The sequence below is a fragment of the Syngnathus leptorhynchus genome, chromosome 8, assembly GCF_054491065.1.
Source record: "Syngnathus leptorhynchus isolate UIUO chromosome 8, UIUO_Slep, whole genome shotgun sequence".
NCBI classification, from domain to species: domain Eukaryota; kingdom Metazoa; phylum Chordata; class Actinopteri; order Syngnathiformes; family Syngnathidae; genus Syngnathus; species Syngnathus leptorhynchus.
Genome location: NC_141202.1, coordinates 216,480 through 237,397, shown reverse-complemented (window position 1 = coordinate 237,397; position 20,918 = coordinate 216,480). Strand labels below are relative to the sequence as shown.

General features: G+C 48.2%; 3 protein-coding genes across 3 annotated transcripts; 2 read left to right on the top strand and 1 right to left on the bottom strand.

Annotated features, from left to right (window-relative positions):
* The first annotated feature begins 5,389 nt into the window (after positions 1 to 5,389).
* On the top strand, positions 5,390 to 8,622 carry ncoa7a (nuclear receptor coactivator 7a). The gene is made up of 7 exons (XM_085918391.1): positions 5,390 to 5,530; positions 5,986 to 6,142; positions 6,640 to 6,789; positions 6,856 to 7,008; positions 7,099 to 7,194; positions 7,259 to 7,332; positions 7,425 to 8,622. Exons 1-7 carry the CDS (start codon positions 5,505 to 5,507, stop codon positions 7,561 to 7,563), a joined length of 795 nt encoding a protein of 264 aa, XP_085774517.1. The 5' UTR covers positions 5,390 to 5,504; the 3' UTR covers positions 7,564 to 8,622.
* Positions 8,623 to 9,299: 677 nt separating this feature from the next.
* Positions 9,300 to 15,989, top strand: trmt11 (tRNA methyltransferase 11). The gene is made up of 16 exons (XM_085918393.1): positions 9,300 to 9,434; positions 9,662 to 9,779; positions 9,850 to 9,919; positions 10,020 to 10,146; positions 12,864 to 12,929; positions 13,009 to 13,082; positions 13,159 to 13,240; positions 13,318 to 13,410; positions 13,629 to 13,763; positions 13,832 to 13,988; positions 14,060 to 14,140; positions 14,261 to 14,425; positions 14,497 to 14,569; positions 14,642 to 14,776; positions 15,442 to 15,562; positions 15,684 to 15,989. Exons 1-16 carry the CDS (start codon positions 9,309 to 9,311, stop codon positions 15,825 to 15,827), a joined length of 1,767 nt encoding a protein of 588 aa, XP_085774519.1. The 5' UTR covers positions 9,300 to 9,308; the 3' UTR covers positions 15,828 to 15,989.
* LOC147051501 (actin-binding Rho-activating protein) lies at positions 10,794 to 12,008 on the bottom strand. Its single transcript, XM_085918392.1, has 2 exons — positions 11,876 to 12,008; positions 10,794 to 11,726 (listed from the first exon to the last, which is right to left on the bottom strand). Exon 2 carries the CDS (start codon positions 11,719 to 11,721, stop codon positions 11,242 to 11,244), a length of 480 nt encoding a protein of 159 aa, XP_085774518.1. The 5' UTR covers positions 11,722 to 11,726; positions 11,876 to 12,008; the 3' UTR covers positions 10,794 to 11,241.
* Positions 15,990 to 20,918: the final 4,929 nt, after the last annotated feature.

Here is a 20,918-nt window from a genome sequence, read left to right as displayed (position 1 = left end):
CGCTGCAGATGCGATCTCAGAGCGTGTGCGTGTGCGTGCTTTTGAAATTGGTGGCAGGCCTGGCGGTTAAACCGGGAGGGGCTCCCTGCGTGATGATTGTAGCTTTGCTTGTACCGTGTGCCGCCGCCGCCTATCTATATGCGGATGTGTGCATGTCCATGTGCCATGGGATGGATGCAGCAGATGTTTTAGAGGCAAGCCTTAGCGTGCGTGCGTGTGCGTCTTTAAGGGAGTGGATTCAAATATCTTCTTCACCAGAGCAGGAAGCCACATTGGCCAATTACAGTGTAGCATCTGGCCTAGCGCACATTTATTAGTCTACGTGTGTTTTGAGGGGATGGGGTTCATGCAGAGTTGAGCTTATTTACAGGGTTTGAAGAAATGGAGCAGTGTGCGTCAGTGACAATGACTGTGTGAATCTAATCACACAGCGCGGGTAAAGGAGGGAGGGGAAGAGGAGTTTACAAGGCCAAGAAGACAATGAAGGAGGGAGGGAGAGACCCTCAAGAAAAGCTTTGTCATCTACTGTCGAGAAACAAGTCCGTCTTTTCATAGCCATAGAGCAAAAAAGAATCACTCCCATGGATCCACAATAGTCTTAGTTGGTGTTATTATTCCTGGAAAGGCTTCTGATCAACACTGGCTCAACTCACACTTTGAAGAACTTTGCAAAATGTCTGAGTGTAGGCCTACAACAATTGATGGACTCAAGAATGCTTGTTGGGTGTCAAGGAAAGAACGCAAGCAGGTTAGAAGAACAAACGGCTCCCTCCCTCCCTCCCTCCCTCCCTCCGCTTACGTGCCCTTTCTTTCTTCCAGATGGATTTTTGGGTCATCCGGTTATTTCAATCTGGTGTTAAATATGAGAAGGAATCATTTCTCATGGCCAGTGCTGCTAAAAGCTCTTCCTTCCTTCCTTCCTTCCTTCCTTCCTTCCTTCCTTCCTTCCTTCCTTCCTTCCTTCCTTCCTTCCTTCCTTCCTTCCTTCCTTCCTTCCTTCCTTCCTTCCTTCCTTCCTTCCTTCCTTCCTTCCTTCCTGCCTTCCTGCCTTCCTGCCTTCCTGCCTTCCTTCCTTCCCTCCCTTCCTCTTGTCCGTCTCTGTGTCTAACTAGTGCCCCCCAGCGGATGGGCCTAGCCACTACCACTAGAGTACTGGACGTATTGCAAAGGGGTGACAATGAAGGTGTCAAGAGGGAAATTGTGGTAGATAGTATAAAAAAAAAATACAAATAATAAATCAAGGACACATAAACACATTGGACCGTGTTCCAATTCTGTCGGCCTCAGCGAATGTGTACTTCTTCCTTTTGATCACTGGGTGTCAGTCTAAGGAGGAGGAATTCCTCCAGAACAAAGAAGCCTATCATTTTGGGATATTTTCCATCTGATTTGAAATGGACGAATATCACAATGCTTTTAACTTCTAAAGGTAGTGGCTTGACTTGATATGATATAGTGTGGAATCCCCGGAAGGTTTGTTTCTTTGTTTGCATGAATGCTGAGCAGAGTTTTTCAATTGAAAATGGGAATATGAAGACATTTGACGCTTCCAAATTATTTTTTAGAATCATTTTGTTCACTTATCATCTTGTGGAGGAACGAGGAGATTGGAAGCCCGTTTTCACACAGGCTCATCTCTCTCTTGCGAGGGAGGGAAGGAGGGAAGGAGGGAGGGAAGGAGGGGGGGAAGGGGGGAAGGAGGGAGGGAGGGAGGGGAACTCTGACACCCCATTTCCGCCAGTTACATAAACGTCAAAGCAGCAGCAGAAAAAAAAAAAGGTTCACTGTAGCTTTCTGGATTTCCAGGTGGGGGTTACATATTTCTTTGCTATGAATATAAACCAAAGGACAAAACTCGACCTACTTTGTCCGCTTTATTGTGGTACAAATTTGAAACACTAACAACACAATAAAAGTTCCACAAGAGTTGGAATTGCTGGGGGGGGGAAAGATCCAAGTAAGCAAATGATCGAAATGATACTATTTGGAAGAATGACTTTTCTTCTACCTCTAAAACATTATTATTATTGTCTGCCCTTTTTTTTCCTCTTGTATATATATATTCATTTTCTGTATTTAGACTTCCATTTGCAGTGACTTTCACACTGATGGGATTTCTTTCAGACAGTTTGATCTTCTTGGTTGTTTTTTCTTTGAAATAAAGCGACGCAGGTCTTCTGAGTCTGAGGTCGTGACGAGCCAAGGCTAAAGACGCAACACGAGGGAGGGAGGGAGGGAGGGAGGGAGGGAGGGAGGGAGGCTGTAGCCTGGCATTTGGCACATCAGCAATCCACACTTCTGTAAATGTTTGGCACTTTTACACATCCTCAACATTTACGAGAGTAGAACGATCCCAAATTGCGTCAGCCTACGTGAGCTTGGAACCACAAGAAAGACACAAATGGGTCACAGTCTCCTGACTGAAGCACACACAAACTTCATTTGGATGAATATAGTTGACATTTTAAGAATATGGACAGGGTAATGTGACAACCGCGGATAGGATCTCAAATATTATAGAACAGCTAAAAGGTGGCATCCGATGGAAATCAAACAAAAATAAGATATCATCTTTAGTTATTGTCGACGAGCTTGAACGTTAAAAGAAAGATGAATTGCAAACGGGACGGTCGGGGACTACTCTCGAGAAGTAGTCGATCCTTTTTGGTCCGGCGATGATAAGCAATATCTTGCGTAGCTCTTTCATCGTCTCTGCTAGAAAGGAGGCGAGACTACTAGCCACTTGAAATTGATCTTTTTGCAAAGGTTTCATCACATTGTCGTGACATAACATCCATTCAAGTTGGGTATCGGCACTTTTATTTCAGCGCCACAATGCAGTCCCATCCTGTTTTTGACTCCCTGAATTCCTCTTGCATAATCTCAGAGCGTGCCAAGTAGGACAAACAGCCAGTCAGTCAGTCAGCCAGCCAGCCTTCCTGGCCCACTTCAGCACACATGCTAACAATTATCTCTCTTCATTCTCCTCCGTCCGTGTATGTGCAAGAATACACTTTGGGAGAATTGGGTGAAAATCAATACGCTTGTACTGTGCTCATTTAACTAACCTTTAAACGGACACGTGCAAAAGTGTTTCTGCCTGTCCTGATGAGACATCAAACAGCCAAAATGAAGTGCATGGGAGAAGGGAGGAGCCCAATGATGAGTGCAGTGCCACAGAAGGAATGAGCAACGCATGTGCGAGCGCCATTGGAGAAGCATCTGCGCAATACTATTTGGACTTCTTTTCCAAACGTGCATGAATGTTGAGCATATTCTTTTCAAAGCATTCAAAAGTCCCTTCCTCGCCGATTGCTTGCACTTGGCTGTCAAGTCGAGGCTGTCTTGAAAGAACGCCTTTGTGAAGTTGTCCCATCGGATCGTGGCCGCTATACGTCGCGGCAGCCAGTAGTTTGACTGCGTAGCAAGCAGTGTGGCTGCAATGTCCAAATCAATGGCGTCCTTTCACCACAGGGTGTCTGCCTGCCTGCCTGCCTGCCTGCCTGACTACATTCGCCAATGTTTCTTGCGGCCAGAGAGGCGTACGCGTACTCCTATTCTTGTTGTGGGAGGTTTTGTTTGTGTCGGTGGGACTGCGTGCATGCATGTGGGTTAGGGATGATTTGGAGATGGCCTTGCAAGCCTCGCAGCCAATTGCAAAAGTGACCTGCAGAAGACCAAGTTGTCTGTCCTCTTTTAAAGCAGTTGTTTGGCCGACCTTGGTCCTTGCTCTTTTCTTTTCTTCATTGCATTCTTTGAAGTTAGGTTGAGTAAGTTCAGTCATTGCATACATACACAATCGGAGGAAAATATGAAGAGTCCAAATTGATTGAGACAAACACAGCTGACATTTCAGACAAGCTGAGCATGAAGCAAAGCAAAAGCAACCTTCCTACCGCTTGCGTGTGACCGGCCAGGAGTCTCTTTGGCTTTGCTTTCTCGCTCTCCTTCCCTTCTTTGCTTTTCTGCCGCTCTGTAGGCAATATGGCCACCCGTCTGTCCGTCCGTCCGTCCGTTCCTGGCATCTGACAGGAACTTTGATGTGGCTCTTTTTTTCCCTCTGCCTCCTGCAGGTCTGGAGGGGTACTTTTCTTGAGTGATCAGACGTGCAGAATCGGAGAACCATCATCCTAAGGATTTTCTTTGTTTCATTTGTGTGGTCAGTTGCAGGTCAACTCGAAATGCAGGGTTAATTAGGTGATGGTAGCTACGGAGAAAGAGTAGCTCCCATCCATCCATCCATCCATCCATCCATCCATCCATCCATCCATCCATCCATCCATCCATCCATCCATCTATCCATCCATCCAGCCAGCCAGCCAGCCAGCCAGCCAGCCAGCCAGCCAGCCATCTTTTTCAACCTTAGTGTTTTGTATCTCCTTGCACTATTCATTGAACAATTTCATTTTGCCATGGTTTGTGTGGGGAGAGAGGATTGCTTGAACTTTTGTACAGTAGTATTGACTTTAGCAGTCGATAGAAGGTGAACAAATACACGTATCTCTTATGGTCCCATCCCCTTTTTTTTGCTGACTTCCCATCCCCCCAAATCCCGACCGAACCTTATATAAGATTTTACGAAGAAAAATAAAAAAAGCCTTTGGCCGGGGGGGGCGGCACTCTGAGCTCTGCCTAACTGCAGATCACAGCAGCCACATCCCACTCTGGCCGTCTTCTCATTTTTTTTTTTCGTTCTTGTTCCCCCTAAAAGGAGGACAGAAAGAAGTGGGAGCCTACATGTGAAAAAACCACCAACGAGAAACAGATGTGTTCACTCTTTTTAACAGCAGTATGGTGGGGATGACACAATCTGTCCTGAAATGTGTTTTTGGGGAGCTTCTGTCCTTCCATTTCTTCCGCAACAGTGGTTACCCGTACTTTCATTTGATGGTGAGGCACGAAAGCGATCGTGAGCTCATCTCAGGAGAGTGGAAATTTCCAGAGAGACCCACTCGGAACCCAAAAATGTTTCAAAGTGGGAGTGTTTCCGGCCGGGAGAGGTGTCGGGTTGCCTCGACGTAGGTTCCCCCAGGGACGGACTGACCAACATGCACAGGTCCGTGTCCGTTCGGCTCTGGCGCAATGTAGAACATACGTATAGTGGAAAGAAACTATCAGGGCTTGTTCTTTATTGAATTTGCAATGCCACTATCTATGCAGAGCAGAGCCGAGCCGAGCAGGGCAGAGGCACAGCCTTGACACCACATTAACTGAGTGAACTCCACACTAAGGACCGGCCGGCCAACCGGGATGCGTGTTGAGTTAATGACTAACATGTTAGATTGTGAAATCCTTGTGCAAAAGGGGCCCAAGTGGGAGGGAAAGGGGCGGCTATATGGCCAAAGGGGCTTCACTCTGCAGCGCAAGGCTATAAAAGGGGAGCGCCCACGCAGGCTCAGCGTGGACATGCTGTTACAGCATTGAGCCTCCAAGCACCACCATCTCTTGCCTTCTCCTCTCCACCACCACCACCACCACCACCTTCTCCATTTTTCCACTCAACCATGGGAGTTGCCTACAGTGTTGGAGAGTAAGTGAAGAGGAGACGGGATTCTCAATACTTAGCTGCATGGGATGCTGGCACAAGAGGGAGCTATTTTGGCCAATCGAGGAGCATCACGCAAGGAGCTCTTGATTTTTACTCTGCACGCCTAGTTTGCAATGACTAATACTCGAGACGTTGAAGGGGCACGCTCTGTCTTTTTTTTTTGGTCTTCTTTCTGAACCGTGCGTGCCTGAACAGATACCGTGGCAGTTTTCACTCAACAGGTTGAGGCGATACCTAGCGGTTCCGAGTCATCGTAACTGCCGTCATTACAAAAAGATGCCAGAGCTAATAAATACTGTCTTGCAATTGGACCAAAAAAAGAAATGTGCATTTTAAGATGCACATGGCTAACTCTATTGACCGGTCACAACATTAGGTACAATTGAGTACTTGTTGTTTTTATGCTAATAAGTCCTTTGATGCGTGTGTGTGTGTAGGGTTGACCACCTCTACACCTTCTTTGTACAATGGTCACCAGATATGTGCACCAACAACAGCAATAAGAAGAAGCCCCACTTTCAGAACAAGTGTCATGTGGGAAAGAAGGGGCCATCAAGTCAACAGCTCAGCAATCCTGCAGCAACAAATTGGGGGGTAAGTCTTACAACAGATATTCTTATGATTATTATTAGGATTCAATAAGACTTTTTGCATAGGTGGGCACTGCCGTAGTGGCAGCTTCCTCCCTCTCCCCCACCCAGCCTCTCTTTATTAGGACATCCTTTCGCTGACTACTTAGCGAGCATCATAGACAAAGAGCACACCCCCCTTTCCGGTTTACAGGAAAAAGAAACTGTGGTGGCTAGCTAGACAAGTGCGAAACAAATGAGGGAGGGCACATGCTTTTTCCTCACCATGGCAGTCAGTAGCACACGCGTGATGAGCTTAGCAAAGACAAAGAAATCAGGAGCTATGGAGCCGTTGGCAGACGGTGGCGTCAAGGTCTTTTACTTTGCCGGCGACCAGCCCTATGTTCAAGTACAAGACTATCATTGCTTGTTTTTGGGATTAGGAGCACAAGTCTTCGTGTGTTCCAATGACTGCTGTGTTGTATATTTGAACCGGTGCTACTCCATTTGTGCCTTTTGCAGATTATCACGGGAAAAGACACAAAGCGCCGTTTGAGTCTGTGCAGTTGGGACTCTGAAACAGAAGAACCCGAGTACCAGGGCAAAGTCGCTAACGTTCTACCCGTCCTGAGCGATTATAGCGAGCTTCTGGATGACAGACACCTGCTAAGTGTAAGCGTCGCTCAAAGAGTATGGGCTCCCGTTCTTTTTGACTGCTGGCTAATGGTTCGCTCACAGCTGGCGTCGCACATGCCGGATCGGACTCAAGGCTACGGGTGGCAACTGGTCTACAGCACCCCTGTCCACGGGAGCAGCCTCAAGACGCTCTACAGAAACATGGCAGGCTTGGACAGTCCCGTGCTGCTGGTTGTCAAAGATATGCAGAAAAAGGTCGGTCGCTGGCTCGCTGGCTCGCTTTGATTGTTGGGGCGCGGGCAGCCTCTAGCGTCTACACGTCCCAACCTGATATCCGATCTTCAGGTTTTTGGAGCCTTTTCGTCCGATCCCTTTCGAGTAAGCAAATACTGCTATGGAACTGGAGAAACCTTTCTATTCACCTTCAACCCTGACTTCCAGGTACAAAGTCTTTGGTTCATTTTAGACCGACGAATTGCCGACCATCGTTTTGCCCTTCCTTCAGGCTTATAAGTGGAGCGGCGAGAACTCCTACTTTGTAAGTGGCAACATGGAGTCTCTTCATCTCGGAGGTGGAGGGTACGTTGGCGTGAGCGATCAAAAGAAACCAGATGTTGGAAATCTTTTTGACAAGGCTTAAGCAGATGACCTTTATTTCCTTGGACGTATAGGGGAGAATTTGGGCTCTGGATAGACGCGGATCTGTACCGAGGCTCCAGTTTTTCCTGTCCCACATTCCACAACGCTCCGCTCTCCGCGCAGACGGACTTCATCATCCAAGACCTGGAGGTCTGGACAGTACGGAACTGAACCTTTGAAAAATAGCCCAAAGCAATTTGAAAGATGAGCGCGCACGCACGCATGCACGCACGTACGCTTTCACCGGCCGACGTTTGTTTGCGGGTGCCGTTAGCCAAGCGTGCAAGGTGGGTCAGGCTGGTTACTGTGATGATGAAAAGATTGGGAGCACTGTTGCCTTAAACTACTGCCTGCCGTCCGTCAGAAGCCTACGTAAACTAAACTAAACTAAGCTAAGCTAAGCTAAGCTAAGCTAAGCTAAGCTAAGCCAAGCTAAACCAAACCAAGCCAAGCCAAGCCAAGCTAAGCTAAGCTAAGCTAAGCTAAGCTAAGCTAAGCTAAGCTAAGCTAAGCTAAACTAAGTTAAGCTAAACTAAGCTAAGCTAAGCCAAGCCAAGCCAAGCCAAGCCAAGCCAAGCCAAGACAAGACAAGCCAAGCCAAGCCAAGCCAAGCCAGCCTTAAGCCTTCCCTTCCTTGGTCGAGAACACCCCACCCCGCCCCGCCCCGCCCCGTCCCGTCCCGTCGGTCCGTGTCGGGTAAGAAACTTTGTGGAATCAAAGCGCCTTTGGGATGAAATGAGCCATACTGTACTTTATGATGAACAGGCATGTTTGCGTGTAACTTAAGACTGTGTTTACTGTACATGAACCCAGACACCCGTTCAAAGGAAACGGTACAATCGCTTTGACCATGTGACAAAGTGGTTTGTTTTTACGACACACTGAGCGTCATTTGAATATGAAGGTCAGAACAAATAAAACAAGTTGTCCATTTTCTTCCTATGATATCTGGGATGCGTGCCATCTCAACTGTCACGTTTGACTTTTCATTGGGTCAAAAGGTGTGTGGATGGATGATCTCGCGTCAGGAGGCAACGTCTTGTACTTACTTTTGTTCACGTTCTTTTTTGAAGTGCCTGGCGGTGCCGGCGCTGCCGGTGGGTGTTTCATTTGGAACTACTGTCAAAGCGATGTCTTTACTGCTGACACTCAATCAACGAGGCATTTTTGTATCACACGCTGACACTAAATACATTGCAGGATTGTTATTAAAGATACAAATCACATCAAGACGTACTGTGTCTCCGAGCTTTTCATTCCGGAGGTCTGGACCGCATTGGCGGCTGGCACTCCCCCTCGCTTTTGAACATCCGTATTTTGCCATGAACAGGGTCAAGGTCTTTGAGGCCTCGTAAGGACAGGTAGGATTGCGACGTTTGGCTGCCCCCACCCAACTCCTGGATGTCATTTCCCACTGATGGCCATAAATGTGGCCATCACTGTGCAGACTAGCTATACCCTGAAGCAAGCGCTGGCACGGCACATCTAGATACAAACAACTGCAGTCAGTCACGCTGGCGCCATCCCACCCGTCCCACGTATTTGGATTCTCTTACATAGAAGAGAACACACTTTCTTCCGGCTTAAATGAACAAGGCTTTCATTCTTTCTTTCTTGCTTTCTTGCTTTCTTTCTTTCTTGCTTTCTTGCTTTCTTGCTTTCTTTCTTTCTTGCTTGCTTTCTTGCTTTCTTGCTTTCTTTCTTGCTTTCTTTCTTTCTTTCTTTCTTGCTTTCTTGCTTTCTTGCTTCCTTGCTTCCTTGCTTCCTTCCTTCCTTCAAAAGACTTGTAGTTTGGCACCCTCTGGCGGTGGTGCATTGAAATCCGATCCGATTTCGACTATCGATATGCTTCCCCTGAGTTTAGCAGTCGGCCGATTTCTGGGATCTTCTCTTTTGGTCTTATTTGACGCTTAAAGATGGAGGGGGGCAACGTTGACTTGACCCAACCTGTGCAGGACGTTTCCAAGATTGAAGGATATGACAAAAAATGTATTTTTTGCAAGATTGTTCATCATGAAATGGGCACGGAACTTCTCCATTGTGTGAGACTCTTTTCATATATATATATATATTCGCTAGCTAAACATGTCGATCTGGTCGAGTCACCACCCTTGCCTACCCTACCTTAGCCTCGCCTCGCCTCGCCTCGCCTACTCGCAGTCATTCCTATTCCCCCTTTATCTTTCATTTCCGAGAAGAAGGCCGGCATTCTGGCCGTCTTGTTTCCATCCAGTCAATTGTTTCTGCTGCAACCTTTTCCAAACTTCAGGACGAGGACATCTCGTGTTTCAGAGACATCAAGCCCGGAGCCCCGCACCATTACCTGGTTGTCCCGACCAAGCATGTCGGAAACTGCAAATCACTCCGCAAAGAACACGTGGCCCTGGGTAAAGCCACATCTATGTTCCAAAAGAAGTCGGAATGACCTGATGACTAAATCCTTGTGTTTGTTGACAGTAAAACAGATGGTGGCGATTGGGAAGGAAATCTTGCGGAAAAACAACGTGACTGATCTTAGTGACGTCCGGTAAGCAACATGAATGCATCCAATACAATTCAGTACATTGTAGAATGAATGGTCGGTCGTTGCTTTGCGGTTCTCAAAGGAAATGTCTCTTTGCCTGTAGATTGGGCTTCCATTGGCCCCCGTTCTGTTCAGTGGCACATCTCCACCTTCACGTTCTAGCACCCGCCAGCCAGATGAGCTTCATGTCGCGCTTGTTCTACAGACTCAATTCTTACTGGTTCATTACGGTAAGCAATCAAGGATGTGTGCTTGTTTCAGCGCCAAATTTCCCTTCCGTTCCATTCGGAATGATAAAGTCGCACCTTTGCAAATATCGGAATGGTTTTCAGGTCGAGCAACTGATCGAGCTTCTCAACTCTAAAGAAGAAAGCGGCTGAAAAACGTACCGTCCCACCCACTTTGTGTCCATGTGATGTGCCTACTCTGTGTTTAAATGGAGACAACTGATGCTAAGATGAAGTGATTCCAAAAAAGAAAAGAAACTTCCATCATCACTTGAGCATGACGTAGAGGATCAAACAAATGACCACGACTACCTCAGCTGTTTGACATGCTGGGTATTTTGGAAACAAGAGCTGGGGCATCAACTATTTAGAAGGCCCTTGCCTTTTGTGTGGAAACAAGGAAGTCACTTCAGGTTAAGTATGCGATAGTAACGCTTACAAGCAAATTGTCAAAATGTCTTCACGTGGGAAACTTACTTATTACATTTTCTGTCTGTAATTTAGTGCTGTGCTCATCCATTGCCCACCATAAATGAGTAAACTGAACAATTTTCCAGAGAACACTAAACTCTTTTCAAAATATTGTTGTTGTTTTGTTTCTTTTATCTGCGGTGGAGTCCTGAAATTAGAAAATGACTCTTGCACTTGCATTGGAAAACCTCATTTATATAGCATGAGAATGGACCGTGTTTGTAGCATGCCATCGCAAAGACTAATTCCCAAAAGAAATTTCAACTTCAGCGGTGTAGCCTACCCGTTTATGTTGAACACTGCATGTTGATGGAATGAAAATGCGAGGAATTGTCAAATGGATGCACTTGAAGAGGCATTGGTATATTATGAATAAACACTGTATTAAAAGTGTATTTTACTGGTCATTATTTTACAATCGGCTCCTACAATCACCAAACAGACTGCGCTTTATCAAACGTCATTTGTTTCTTCTGTATACGTATTGCGCCGATGTCGGTATGCTTCCGTTTGCCATCGACCGTTACCAAAATGACAGTTTGGTATCATGATCTCACACCATTCATTTCAGCCGAGCGATGAAAGCAAGCGTCCAAAGCAAAGCACGCTCCTTGACCCTGGTTTTGGTCATTGCAACAAAGTAATCACAACGTGGTCATCCTTCCCTTGCCACAGCATCTCCCCCTCAAAGTCCAGCAGCTTCTGCTTGCGGCCTCTCAGAAGAATCCCTACCAGTTTGTTGGAGATGGTCACATAATGCTCAAAGAGCTTTCCAAATTCCACTGAGACGCCACGGTTGTGGCCCTGCACCCCAATGTCTCTTATCACCTCACACAACTCCCGAAGCTCTCTGCTGATGTGTGTGCGGGCGTCCTCCCCACGTTGTGCCGTCAGCGAGCCTCGCGGGGGTCTGCCGTAGTCATCGTGAGCCCTGTGGGAGACCACTGCCACGGGCCTGGTGTCATGACTGAAGGGGTTGCGCTTCTGCTGTTCCCGGTGTCCATCGCACCACTTCTGCCAATTGTCCTTCAGGCCTTTGACAGAGGAGGCCGCGCGCTCGGCGGCTCTGTCGTCCGTAAGGTGACCGGGAGAATGCTTTCCGTCCATGACGGCTTTATTGGAAAAGAAAGGACGATTAAAGGCAATTTTATTCAAAGAGAGCCTTTGCACTCACTCTTCCTCATGATTTGAACAATGAACCAGTTGACAGACCCCTTGCAATACTAAACGTGTGAAGAATGGTAGCCGCCATGAAACTGACATCTCAGACTGTAAATGTCCTCTTCTCTGGAGCCAGAGTATTAACATCAGTCAACAAGGAAGTGTACGACAGGATTACTAGGCCAGCCAAAGCAAAACCCGGGCGATAGGCGTTCCTTTCAACCAATGACTTCTTTGATATGAGCCAACTAGCCAATCACAGCGGAGAGAAGGCGGGACAGACGAGAAAGAGCCTGCCTGCCTGTGCCTGGCTGCCTGCCCTGATGAGGTCAAGCGGATTACAAATTGGAACAAACTCGTCGCTGTTATTGTTTTTACTGACTCCATAAAATGAAATCCCGATACACTCGTTTGAATACAATACACCACAAATATGCTCTTCACGCGTGGCAGGCACAGTGAAGAAAAAAAAAAAAAAAAACCTTGGTTCTACCACTAAGTGGGTCCTCTCCTCTCCCCAGCTTTGTTTCTAGTCGGGCGTATTTTGAGTCACAACAAACATGGCAGCCCCCGGTCGACGTGCATGCCTTCAATATTTATTTCATCTTGCTCAAGACAACTTGGACTTCAGGTTACCGGTAAATTGGTATAAACTGACACGAACTCCGTCCTGCTGTTTTGATAAGAATGCAATATGTTTTCTTTTAGCGGAGCTACAGACGAGATCAGTCTGTCTGTCGTGTGTTTGCCGTCTTCTGCAATCGGTGCGAAGCCCTCGTTGTCGTTGTCGTCGTTGTTGTTGTCGTCGTTGTTGTTGTTGTTGTTGTTATTGAAGTGGGTCAACTTTTGCCGACTGTTACGGACAGTACAGCCTTCACAACAATAACCCAGGTTATCCCCATGAAGCAGGATTTAAGGGCAGACTTCGCAGTTCGCAATGTGTTTCTAAGTGAGACAACAATGTATGTTTTTTTTGTTCTTCCTCGCAATTTACTTGAGCGTCATTCGTCTATCACTACTGATGCAATAATACAGTACTACTAAAAGGCGTGTAAAAAGATAGATGCGTGACTTCTTGTCGTCTCCAGGAAATCGAGGCTCTACTGGCTCTCAGAGGAAAACGTTTCAGTCCTTGGAAAGACTTTCAGGAAAAGGTATCCGTAACAACCGATTTTCGAATAAGGATGGGTGACAGTGCGAATGATTCCATTTGAAGTGCACATTATTTCCAAGTGTCCTTTCTGGTGTCTGGAGGATTTGACCGAAGAGGACGTCTGCTGCGTCATGGCTCGATCTGTTTGTGCCAAGTAGGACTTTTTATTCTTGCATTGCTGTGTGCTCCCACTGCTTACAATGTTTCTAATGTCTTGTGCATACGCGGAGGTCTGCGTTTGAGCTGTGGGGCCATGGAAGAAATCACAATGAGCTCAGAACATCCTTACTGAACTACCCAGTAGAACAGATGGTTCGTGACACTTAGTTTTGCTGTGTGTTGAATCAACTCGTTTACTAAAACGTTCCTTTTGCGCTCGCCCTTTGCAGTTGCCATTCTTGCGTAAAGACTCGACATACAGGATAAACGTTTACACCTTCAACAAAACCCTGGATTTCACCGAGCGAGCGAAACGAATCGACGTGAGTGTGAATAAGAAATCAAAACGTTTGCATTTCAATCAACTTGTGCAGCCGTTCACCCGCTAGGAGATACAACAAAAAAAAATAATAGACAGTCGCTTAGAATTAGGCGCAGTGGCGTTAAAGATCATTTTTATCCGCCGCCCCTCACGTTTTATTTTGGCTTTGCCGTTTTATGACACCGATCAAAGTCCACGTCTTGCGTCTTCTCTCTGCAGGCAATGGATTACCTTCCATTTGAGGGTCTGGTTAGTCTAAAGAACCCTCAGCATGTCTTCTGCTTGCTGGAAGATTACGGCACTGACCCAAACAACATCCCTCAGCATCCATATTCCATTTACTTTGGCCGTTGGGTGAGAATCTGGAGCCCAAATAACGTTCATCCCTGGCACGTATTCCTGACCGAGCTCCCGTCCCACAGATTGCGGATGGTCAGCGTGAATTGATTCGTTCTCACAGTGTGAAAAAGCGACACTTCATTGGGAACACCAGCATGGATGCAGGTCTCTCCTTCATCATGGCCAACCACGCCAAGGTCAAAGAGCACGATCTGGTCTTTGACCCATTTGTCGGCACCGGTGAGTTTGTGAGCTAGCTACTGTATTTCTCTCACGCAAACATGAAATTCCGCTCTTCTGCTTTGTTCAAGGAAGCCTTTTGGTTGCTTGTTCCCATTTTGGAGCCTATGTGTGTGGATCCGATATCGATTACAACACTATCCACGGCAAAGGTGATGGCGCTTTGATTATTTTCTCCACGTGGAAATGTAGCCGAGGGAGTTTAGGATCTCATGCGACTGCATCGCCCAGCGTGATTTGATGTTTGGTTTTTGGTTTTCTTTTTGCCCCAGGAAGGTCGAGTCGCAAAGACCAGAAGTGGCGAGGACCGGACGAGAACATCCGAGCCAACCTACGACAATACGGAAGCGAGAAATTGTATGTGGATGTGATGGTGTCTGATGCCTCCAAGCCCGTGTGGAGGGAAAAGGCCCTCTTCGATGCCATCGTCACAGACCGTAGGTTGCGCCGCATTCGACCTTTTCAAGTATGTCAATCATTTTCACTTTTGGGGGTGCGGTGCGGTCAGCTCCGTACGGCATACGCGAGTCCACAAGGCGAACAGGCTCCCAGAAGGAAAGTGCAAAAGCTGTGGATGGCGTGTAAGTCTATTGAGTAGTGTAGCAGCGAAAGGTGGAGGAAATGATACAGGCCTAATATTGTCTTCTTTCTAGCTACGCTGAGTCGCACGTGCCTGTTTCCCAGTCCTACCACATGAGTCAAATATTAGCTGACATGCTCAACTTCTCCGCACGTCGCCTGGTCGCGGGAGGGAGGCTGGTCTACTGGCTGCCTGTTTATAGGCCGGAGTGAGTAAACATGATTATTAAGACTCAATCCATGAACTATTTTGTAGAGCGAGCGTTGAACCGTTGTTAACGGCCGCAGTCACGCAGCGGCAATGTCAGGCCGGGCCCGCCGCGAGCAATGACGTGTGAAATGCATTCTCCCCAAGGAACTCTTGCATTTCACTCAGCGGAGCGCTCAACTTTCCCCGTCATTTACTACTATTCACTGTGAGCTCGTGCAATTACCTACCTACCACGAGGGGGCATCTTTTGACCAAAAAGCAGCATTGTATGTCAACCGCAGGCGGCAGCGCAGGCAGGCCACAGTGTGGAAGCCCAAACGCGCTCCAAACGCGCTCCGTCTGTCCGTCCGTCTCTTGGGCCTAATCTGCCGGCCGCTGGACACGGACGGCAGCGATCGGGTTTCCGTTCAACTCCCGAGCCGAGCCGAGCCCACCCCCGACTGGCTGATCAGAACAATGGTTTGCGTCTGTCTACGTTGCGGCTGCTCTCGCACACGCACACGCACACGCACACACGTGTGCACACGCACGCCTTGCCAGGGTGAAAGTTGGCCTAAACCAGAAGCTGTTGATTGAATTTGAATGGGAAGGATTATTTGATGAACGGAAATGACCTTAATCCTTCTTTTGATGACTCATGGAGACCAACGACTATGTTTGCAGATATTGTGAGGAGATGGTCCCCCTCCATCCGTGTCTGCGTCTCATTAGCAACTGTGAACAGATCCTTTCAAGCCACACGTCTCGTCGCCTAATCACCATGGAGAAAGTCCGAGAACCGGAGGTACGATATCAAAGGTGTTTTGTTTTGTTCCTGGCTTCAGGCAGCCTACGTACGGACGTACGGACGGACGTACGTACGTACGTGTATCTCTATCTATCTAGCTCTGTGTGTCTTTCCAAAGGAGCTGGAGAGCCTGGCTCATGTGTCGGACTCTTGCTTCAGCGCCTACCAGGGACACAACGCCTTCCGAGAGAAGTACTTCAGTGGACTCAACAAGAGGCTTAACAAAGAGAACAAATCGAATTTCATTGTTCAAACACAGTAAGGCTGACATTGACTGTTGGCGGGCGGGATCCAATTGAAAACAAACATCAGCCGAGCCATTCAGTTGACCTGTACTTCTTATTGACACCATTCCAGACATATCGGATATGAACGTGACACAGAGAGGTGTTTTAGCAGTGCGCCACACAAATAAACCTGTTGTTAAATGAATAGGACACATGCAGTGGTCTGTCTGTCGGTCTGTCTGTCTGCCTGCCTGCCTGCCTGGCTGCCTGCCTGGCTGCCTGCCTGAGTGCCGGCACCACAGGTGACACTGGAGTTCTTTTCCCCACAGTAGCTGCAAGTATTCTTGGCATCTTCCCCAAGAGAAGTGTGTTTTTCTTTGGCAAGGCACCGTGTTTATCTGTCTGCCTCAGGCCAGCCAGCAAGCGACTAGATAGTCACTTGCTTAGGTCAAAAACTTTCTTCATTTTGGATTGTTGTTCACGGCGTTTGTTTGTAAATTCCACATGCGAGGAGGGCAAAGGTTTGGGGGTTGCCGAAGATCGGAGCCAGCCGCAGAGGAAATCTGAACCCGCACCGGCGTCAAGATGATGGCCGACCAACGCTCGTTCCGTTGAGGTAGGCTTTGATCAGCTCTGCTCTGCTTTGCTTTTGATCAAGGTAGGCCGAGAAGCGACTCTTGATTCCGTGGAAGGGAAACGACGGGGACGTGAATGCAAGTGGCGCTAGATGTCAGAGTGGAGCAAAAGGAAGCCTTCAAGCCATTTGGAGAGTTCAAGCGACTTGGCGGCTTGTATATGCGTGCTGTCTGTCCGTGGTCCAGGCGACATCAGAGCATTTGTAATCAGTGCTGTGCAGCTTGTAAACAAACAGTTGAGAGGCCATAGAGCTGCACTTGAGCCACTGCACAGCACAGCACAGCAGAGCAAGCAACATCCTCTCTCGCAAAGAAGGTTGTTAGCCCGGAAGAGAAGAGAAGGCTTAGGGTTACTGAACGTCCTGTCGGTCAACTTCCTTTTCGTTCTTTCCTTCTTTCATCTCGTCCGTCAGTGCTTTCCCTCAATGGCCAATTGGGACTCTTATGTCAGCGTGCACGTTATGGCAGGAAGCTACTACGTCCAGCGGCCGTGCTTTTCTTTCAATAAGCCCGTCCATTTTCCATCCACCGGCTTGAAACCGCGATGACCAAATGGTGGCAACGGAACGGGAAGCCACCGCCGTCTGTAGTTTGGCCGCATTTAAACCACAAATGAGAAAAATTGACGGCGCGTCTAGCGCACTCTCGCGGCTGTTTAGCTGACAGGAAGGTGTCATCCGTGAGGGTTTGTGTATCGGGGTAGACGCGCCGTGTATGTTTTCTCCTCCCGTATGTATCGCTCCGGGGTTCAAGTGGCTCCTATGGCGCACCTGTCTTCTCCGCAGGAAGCCCCGGCGCGTTTGTGTTTCTTGCCAACATGCTGCCTCGTCTTTTAATCCCTAAAGGCTCAGTGGTACGGCGTAGCTGTGACTAAGCCGCAAATGATTTGCGTGGCACCATGCGTCAAATAGGTCTTCCGTCAGTCGCTCTGCCGAGAAGCCCAAATCTACGATCCCTCCAGGACCCTGAAAAATTCCGGAAGAGGCCGCACAAGTTCAAGCAAATCAAAACGCTTCTACGAAAGGGAAATGTGTGCGGCCAGCTATCAGCCAGCCAGCCAGCCAGTGAGCCAGCCATCCAGCCAGCTACCCAGTCAGCCAGCCATCCATCCAGCCAGCCAGCCAGTGCGCAGCCAGCCAGCGCGCAGCCAGCGTGGATCCAGCGTGCAGCTGCCTCGCCTATCTTGCTCTGTTGCAATGCTTTTGCTTGAGAAAGAGCCAGATGGTGCGGCACAGACACCGACGGCGCTGACCGATGCAAAAAAGTGTCATCTGCCGTCAATCATTTTGGGAAGGTTCCAGAAATGAAAGATGGGTGGCTCCTTGTAATTTATTGCAATCCACCCACACCTTCATTTGTTGTCTTTGCAGAGGGCACTGAATGTGCACAGGTCGAGGTTCTGCCTATTAGACTCAAATATACTGGCCACATGTGCGCAATGTAAACTGAATGTATGGTATGTATGCGTGCACGTATGCTCTTGACTTCAGCCAAAGCCTCTGCACTTCATATCCCTTCCCGCAAAGAAATATGGCCGCTTTAGTCAAATGTCATGAATACCTCGGGGACAGAAGGAAGCCTACCCCGTCACATAAAGTCCACTCTGGACTGATGGCCAACCACTTCAAGAGCAGCAACGCATTCAATAAAGCTAACATGGGTGTTTTGGGAATGTGGGGGGAAGCCCACAAAAGCAAGCACAGCAGAGTCAAGACGACTCCCATCTGCATGTAGTTTTCCGCTTGAAGCTATTGCTGAATTAAAAGCGCTTCAATGAAACGGTAGCAGCTGCTAACTTGATGACCCAATAACTGAAACAATAAAGGTGTCCAGCCCATGTCGAGAACGCCTTCCAAAGCTCGGCGTATTCTGCCGGCTTTTCTCAAGACTGCAGTTCAGCGATCAAAATACCATCGTTTGCTTTCTCTTGCTCGGAAGCGGCTCAAAGTAGACGCCGGATCGGTCAGACCAAGTATCAGAGTAGCACGCCCGGCCCGGCCAGGCCCGGCCTGAAGCTGACATGAGCAACTTTCTACAACTGGAAAACATTACCACTGGTACTTTGCTCTATCACAGCGCATCAAGGAGAAATTGGAATTGACCGCAAACATTCATGAAGTTGGAAAGGCTCTCAAATGCAAAGGCAATGAAACAAAGGGCGATTTAAGGATCCAGTTGCATTGGAGAAAGCTCCACAGCCCGCCTGAGGTTGGGTGAGGCTGGCCTAGCCTAGCACCTCTGGAGCGCCTGAAAGCCTGCTCTGGCTTCTACCATGAAGCACCTGGCCAACCCCTAGTGTCTTGCTAACAAGCTTTGACAGCTTTGCTTCATGCAAGTCCAGAAGAGGGAAATCGCTCAAAGATGACTTGGCAGGTCATTACTGAGATCTCCACAGGATGCCCACAGATGAGTAATGGCCAAAGCTAAGCAGGAATAGCTAAGCCTTCATTCTGCATTCACATTTGAGTCAGGAAGGAGATGTCCATGCGATATTCCTCGGACGTTTATGACGTGCAGATGTATCGCCGGAGATGGACGCTGGATGTCAGGGGAAGGTCAGAGGGAACAAGTCGTTTCGAGACATTCTGAGAAGTCGAGCACAAAAGGTCGAGTGGATTCACGGGAAGTCCGATTGCAATCCTGACCAACTTGGTATTGCTTCATTGAGAAGATCCACGATGGTCTCCACCTGACTTTGTAAGGGTAGGAAATGTGTGTGTGTGTTTTGGCTTTGATCTGCCTCCTCCCTCCCTCCCTCCCTCCCGTCCCTCTCCAGTTGAAAGGGAAATGTGAGAAGTCAGTATCCACAATGGTGCTCTCACCTCTGAGCTTTGATGATAGGACAGACTAAGTAGTCCAAATTGTGGCCATCTCTGTCATACACATTGGCATCCACTCACCCACGCACAATGGTGGATGGATGGATGGATGGGTGGGGGGGGTCATGTAAAGGTGAAGGACATATTTTACACTCATCATCAGTCATTAGACAACTACCACCAAAGGAGACATGGAAGGGGGAGAAAGAAAAAAAAAATGCTTTTGTGCTCTCAAATATCACCTTCATGGATGACTTCCTGGTGCTGGCCATTCATCCTTAACCTCATCGGTCACTATTCAATGCATTTATGGATCATCTCGCTCACGAATGGTCACTTTGTGCAGGTCGAATGGCTTTGCCCACTGGAGGGAGCGAAAGGGCTGTTTCTCGCCAGTGGCCAGGTGGGCCGGCTCATTTATCCATTGACCGCTGATGGGATCAAAGTACTGCCGTCAGTGGGTGTCATCCATTCCGGCGCGTGCGTGCGTGTGTGTTTTTGTCGAGTGCTCGCCCCGGCGCGCTTTAAGCGGGCCAACTCATCCCGTCGTGGAAGCAAAGAGTCGCTGACAGCTCCTGTTCACTGGTGGCTTCCACCAATGCTTTGGTGACAAAGCACCAAGTGAAACAGAAGATGTAGCCGCCGCACCTGAGGAGAGAGGGAATCCTATTTTTGTCCAACAAATCCACGCACACAGGCAGAAAAAAAGGTTTGCAATATTGAGCAAAAGACCTGCTAAGCCATGTCTGTCCGCTATAATGGTGATCTCGAATTTCAAACTCCACTTGATGCATATTTGCTTTTGGAGCTAGTATACGTAATGACTGGTCATTTTGATTCTTTATGCTAAAGTCTTTGTCAATCTCGCATTCCGAGGCCATCCTCTTTGGAAGTGGGTGAAGTTGTGCCAGAAACGGTTTCCATTCCAAAGTCTGTTTTGTATTTCCTCCAGCTCCACAGTCATCATGAAGTCACTGCTAAAGTATCTGCCGTGTACAAAGCAGCCATTTCGGGAGGAGGGAACATGCATATAAGATGCCATTTTGATATCCTGCATAAATACCAATTTGTTTCCTCTGTCTTTCTTTTTTTTTGATGCAACACAAGAAGGATTTCTTGTAAAGTTGATTCCAGATTGGCATTTTTTCAGTCTGGCTGGTAGCAGGCAACCAGGGGCTGGCTGGCTGGCTGGCTGGCTGGCTGGCTGGCTGCCTGGATGGATGGATGGATGGCTGGCTGGCTGGCTGGCTGGCTGGCTGGCTGGCTGGCTGGCTGGCTGGCTGGCTGGATGGATGGATGGATGGCTGCCTGGATGGATGGCTGGCTGGATGGCTGGCTTGACTTTGCTATCGCCGTTGCATGTCAAGATAACACACAGCACATTTGCTTGATCTCGCCATTGCCGGCTAAAATGTCGTATAACGCTCTGGCTACGCTCAACTGCTAACACGTGAAGAGAGCTTGGGAAGCGGATGTGCGCCGGCCCATTGCAGCCTTTTACGGGCCACGCCGGCAGCAAACGCTGCTGCTGCTGCTGCTGCTGCTGCTGCTGCCGCCGCTGCTGCTGCCGCCGCCGCTGCCTTTATTGCTCCATCGTAACCTGGAGGCTGACAGGAGATGTACGGAAATAGCCATCTTAAAGAACAACAAGTTGTTGAATGAAATTGATCAA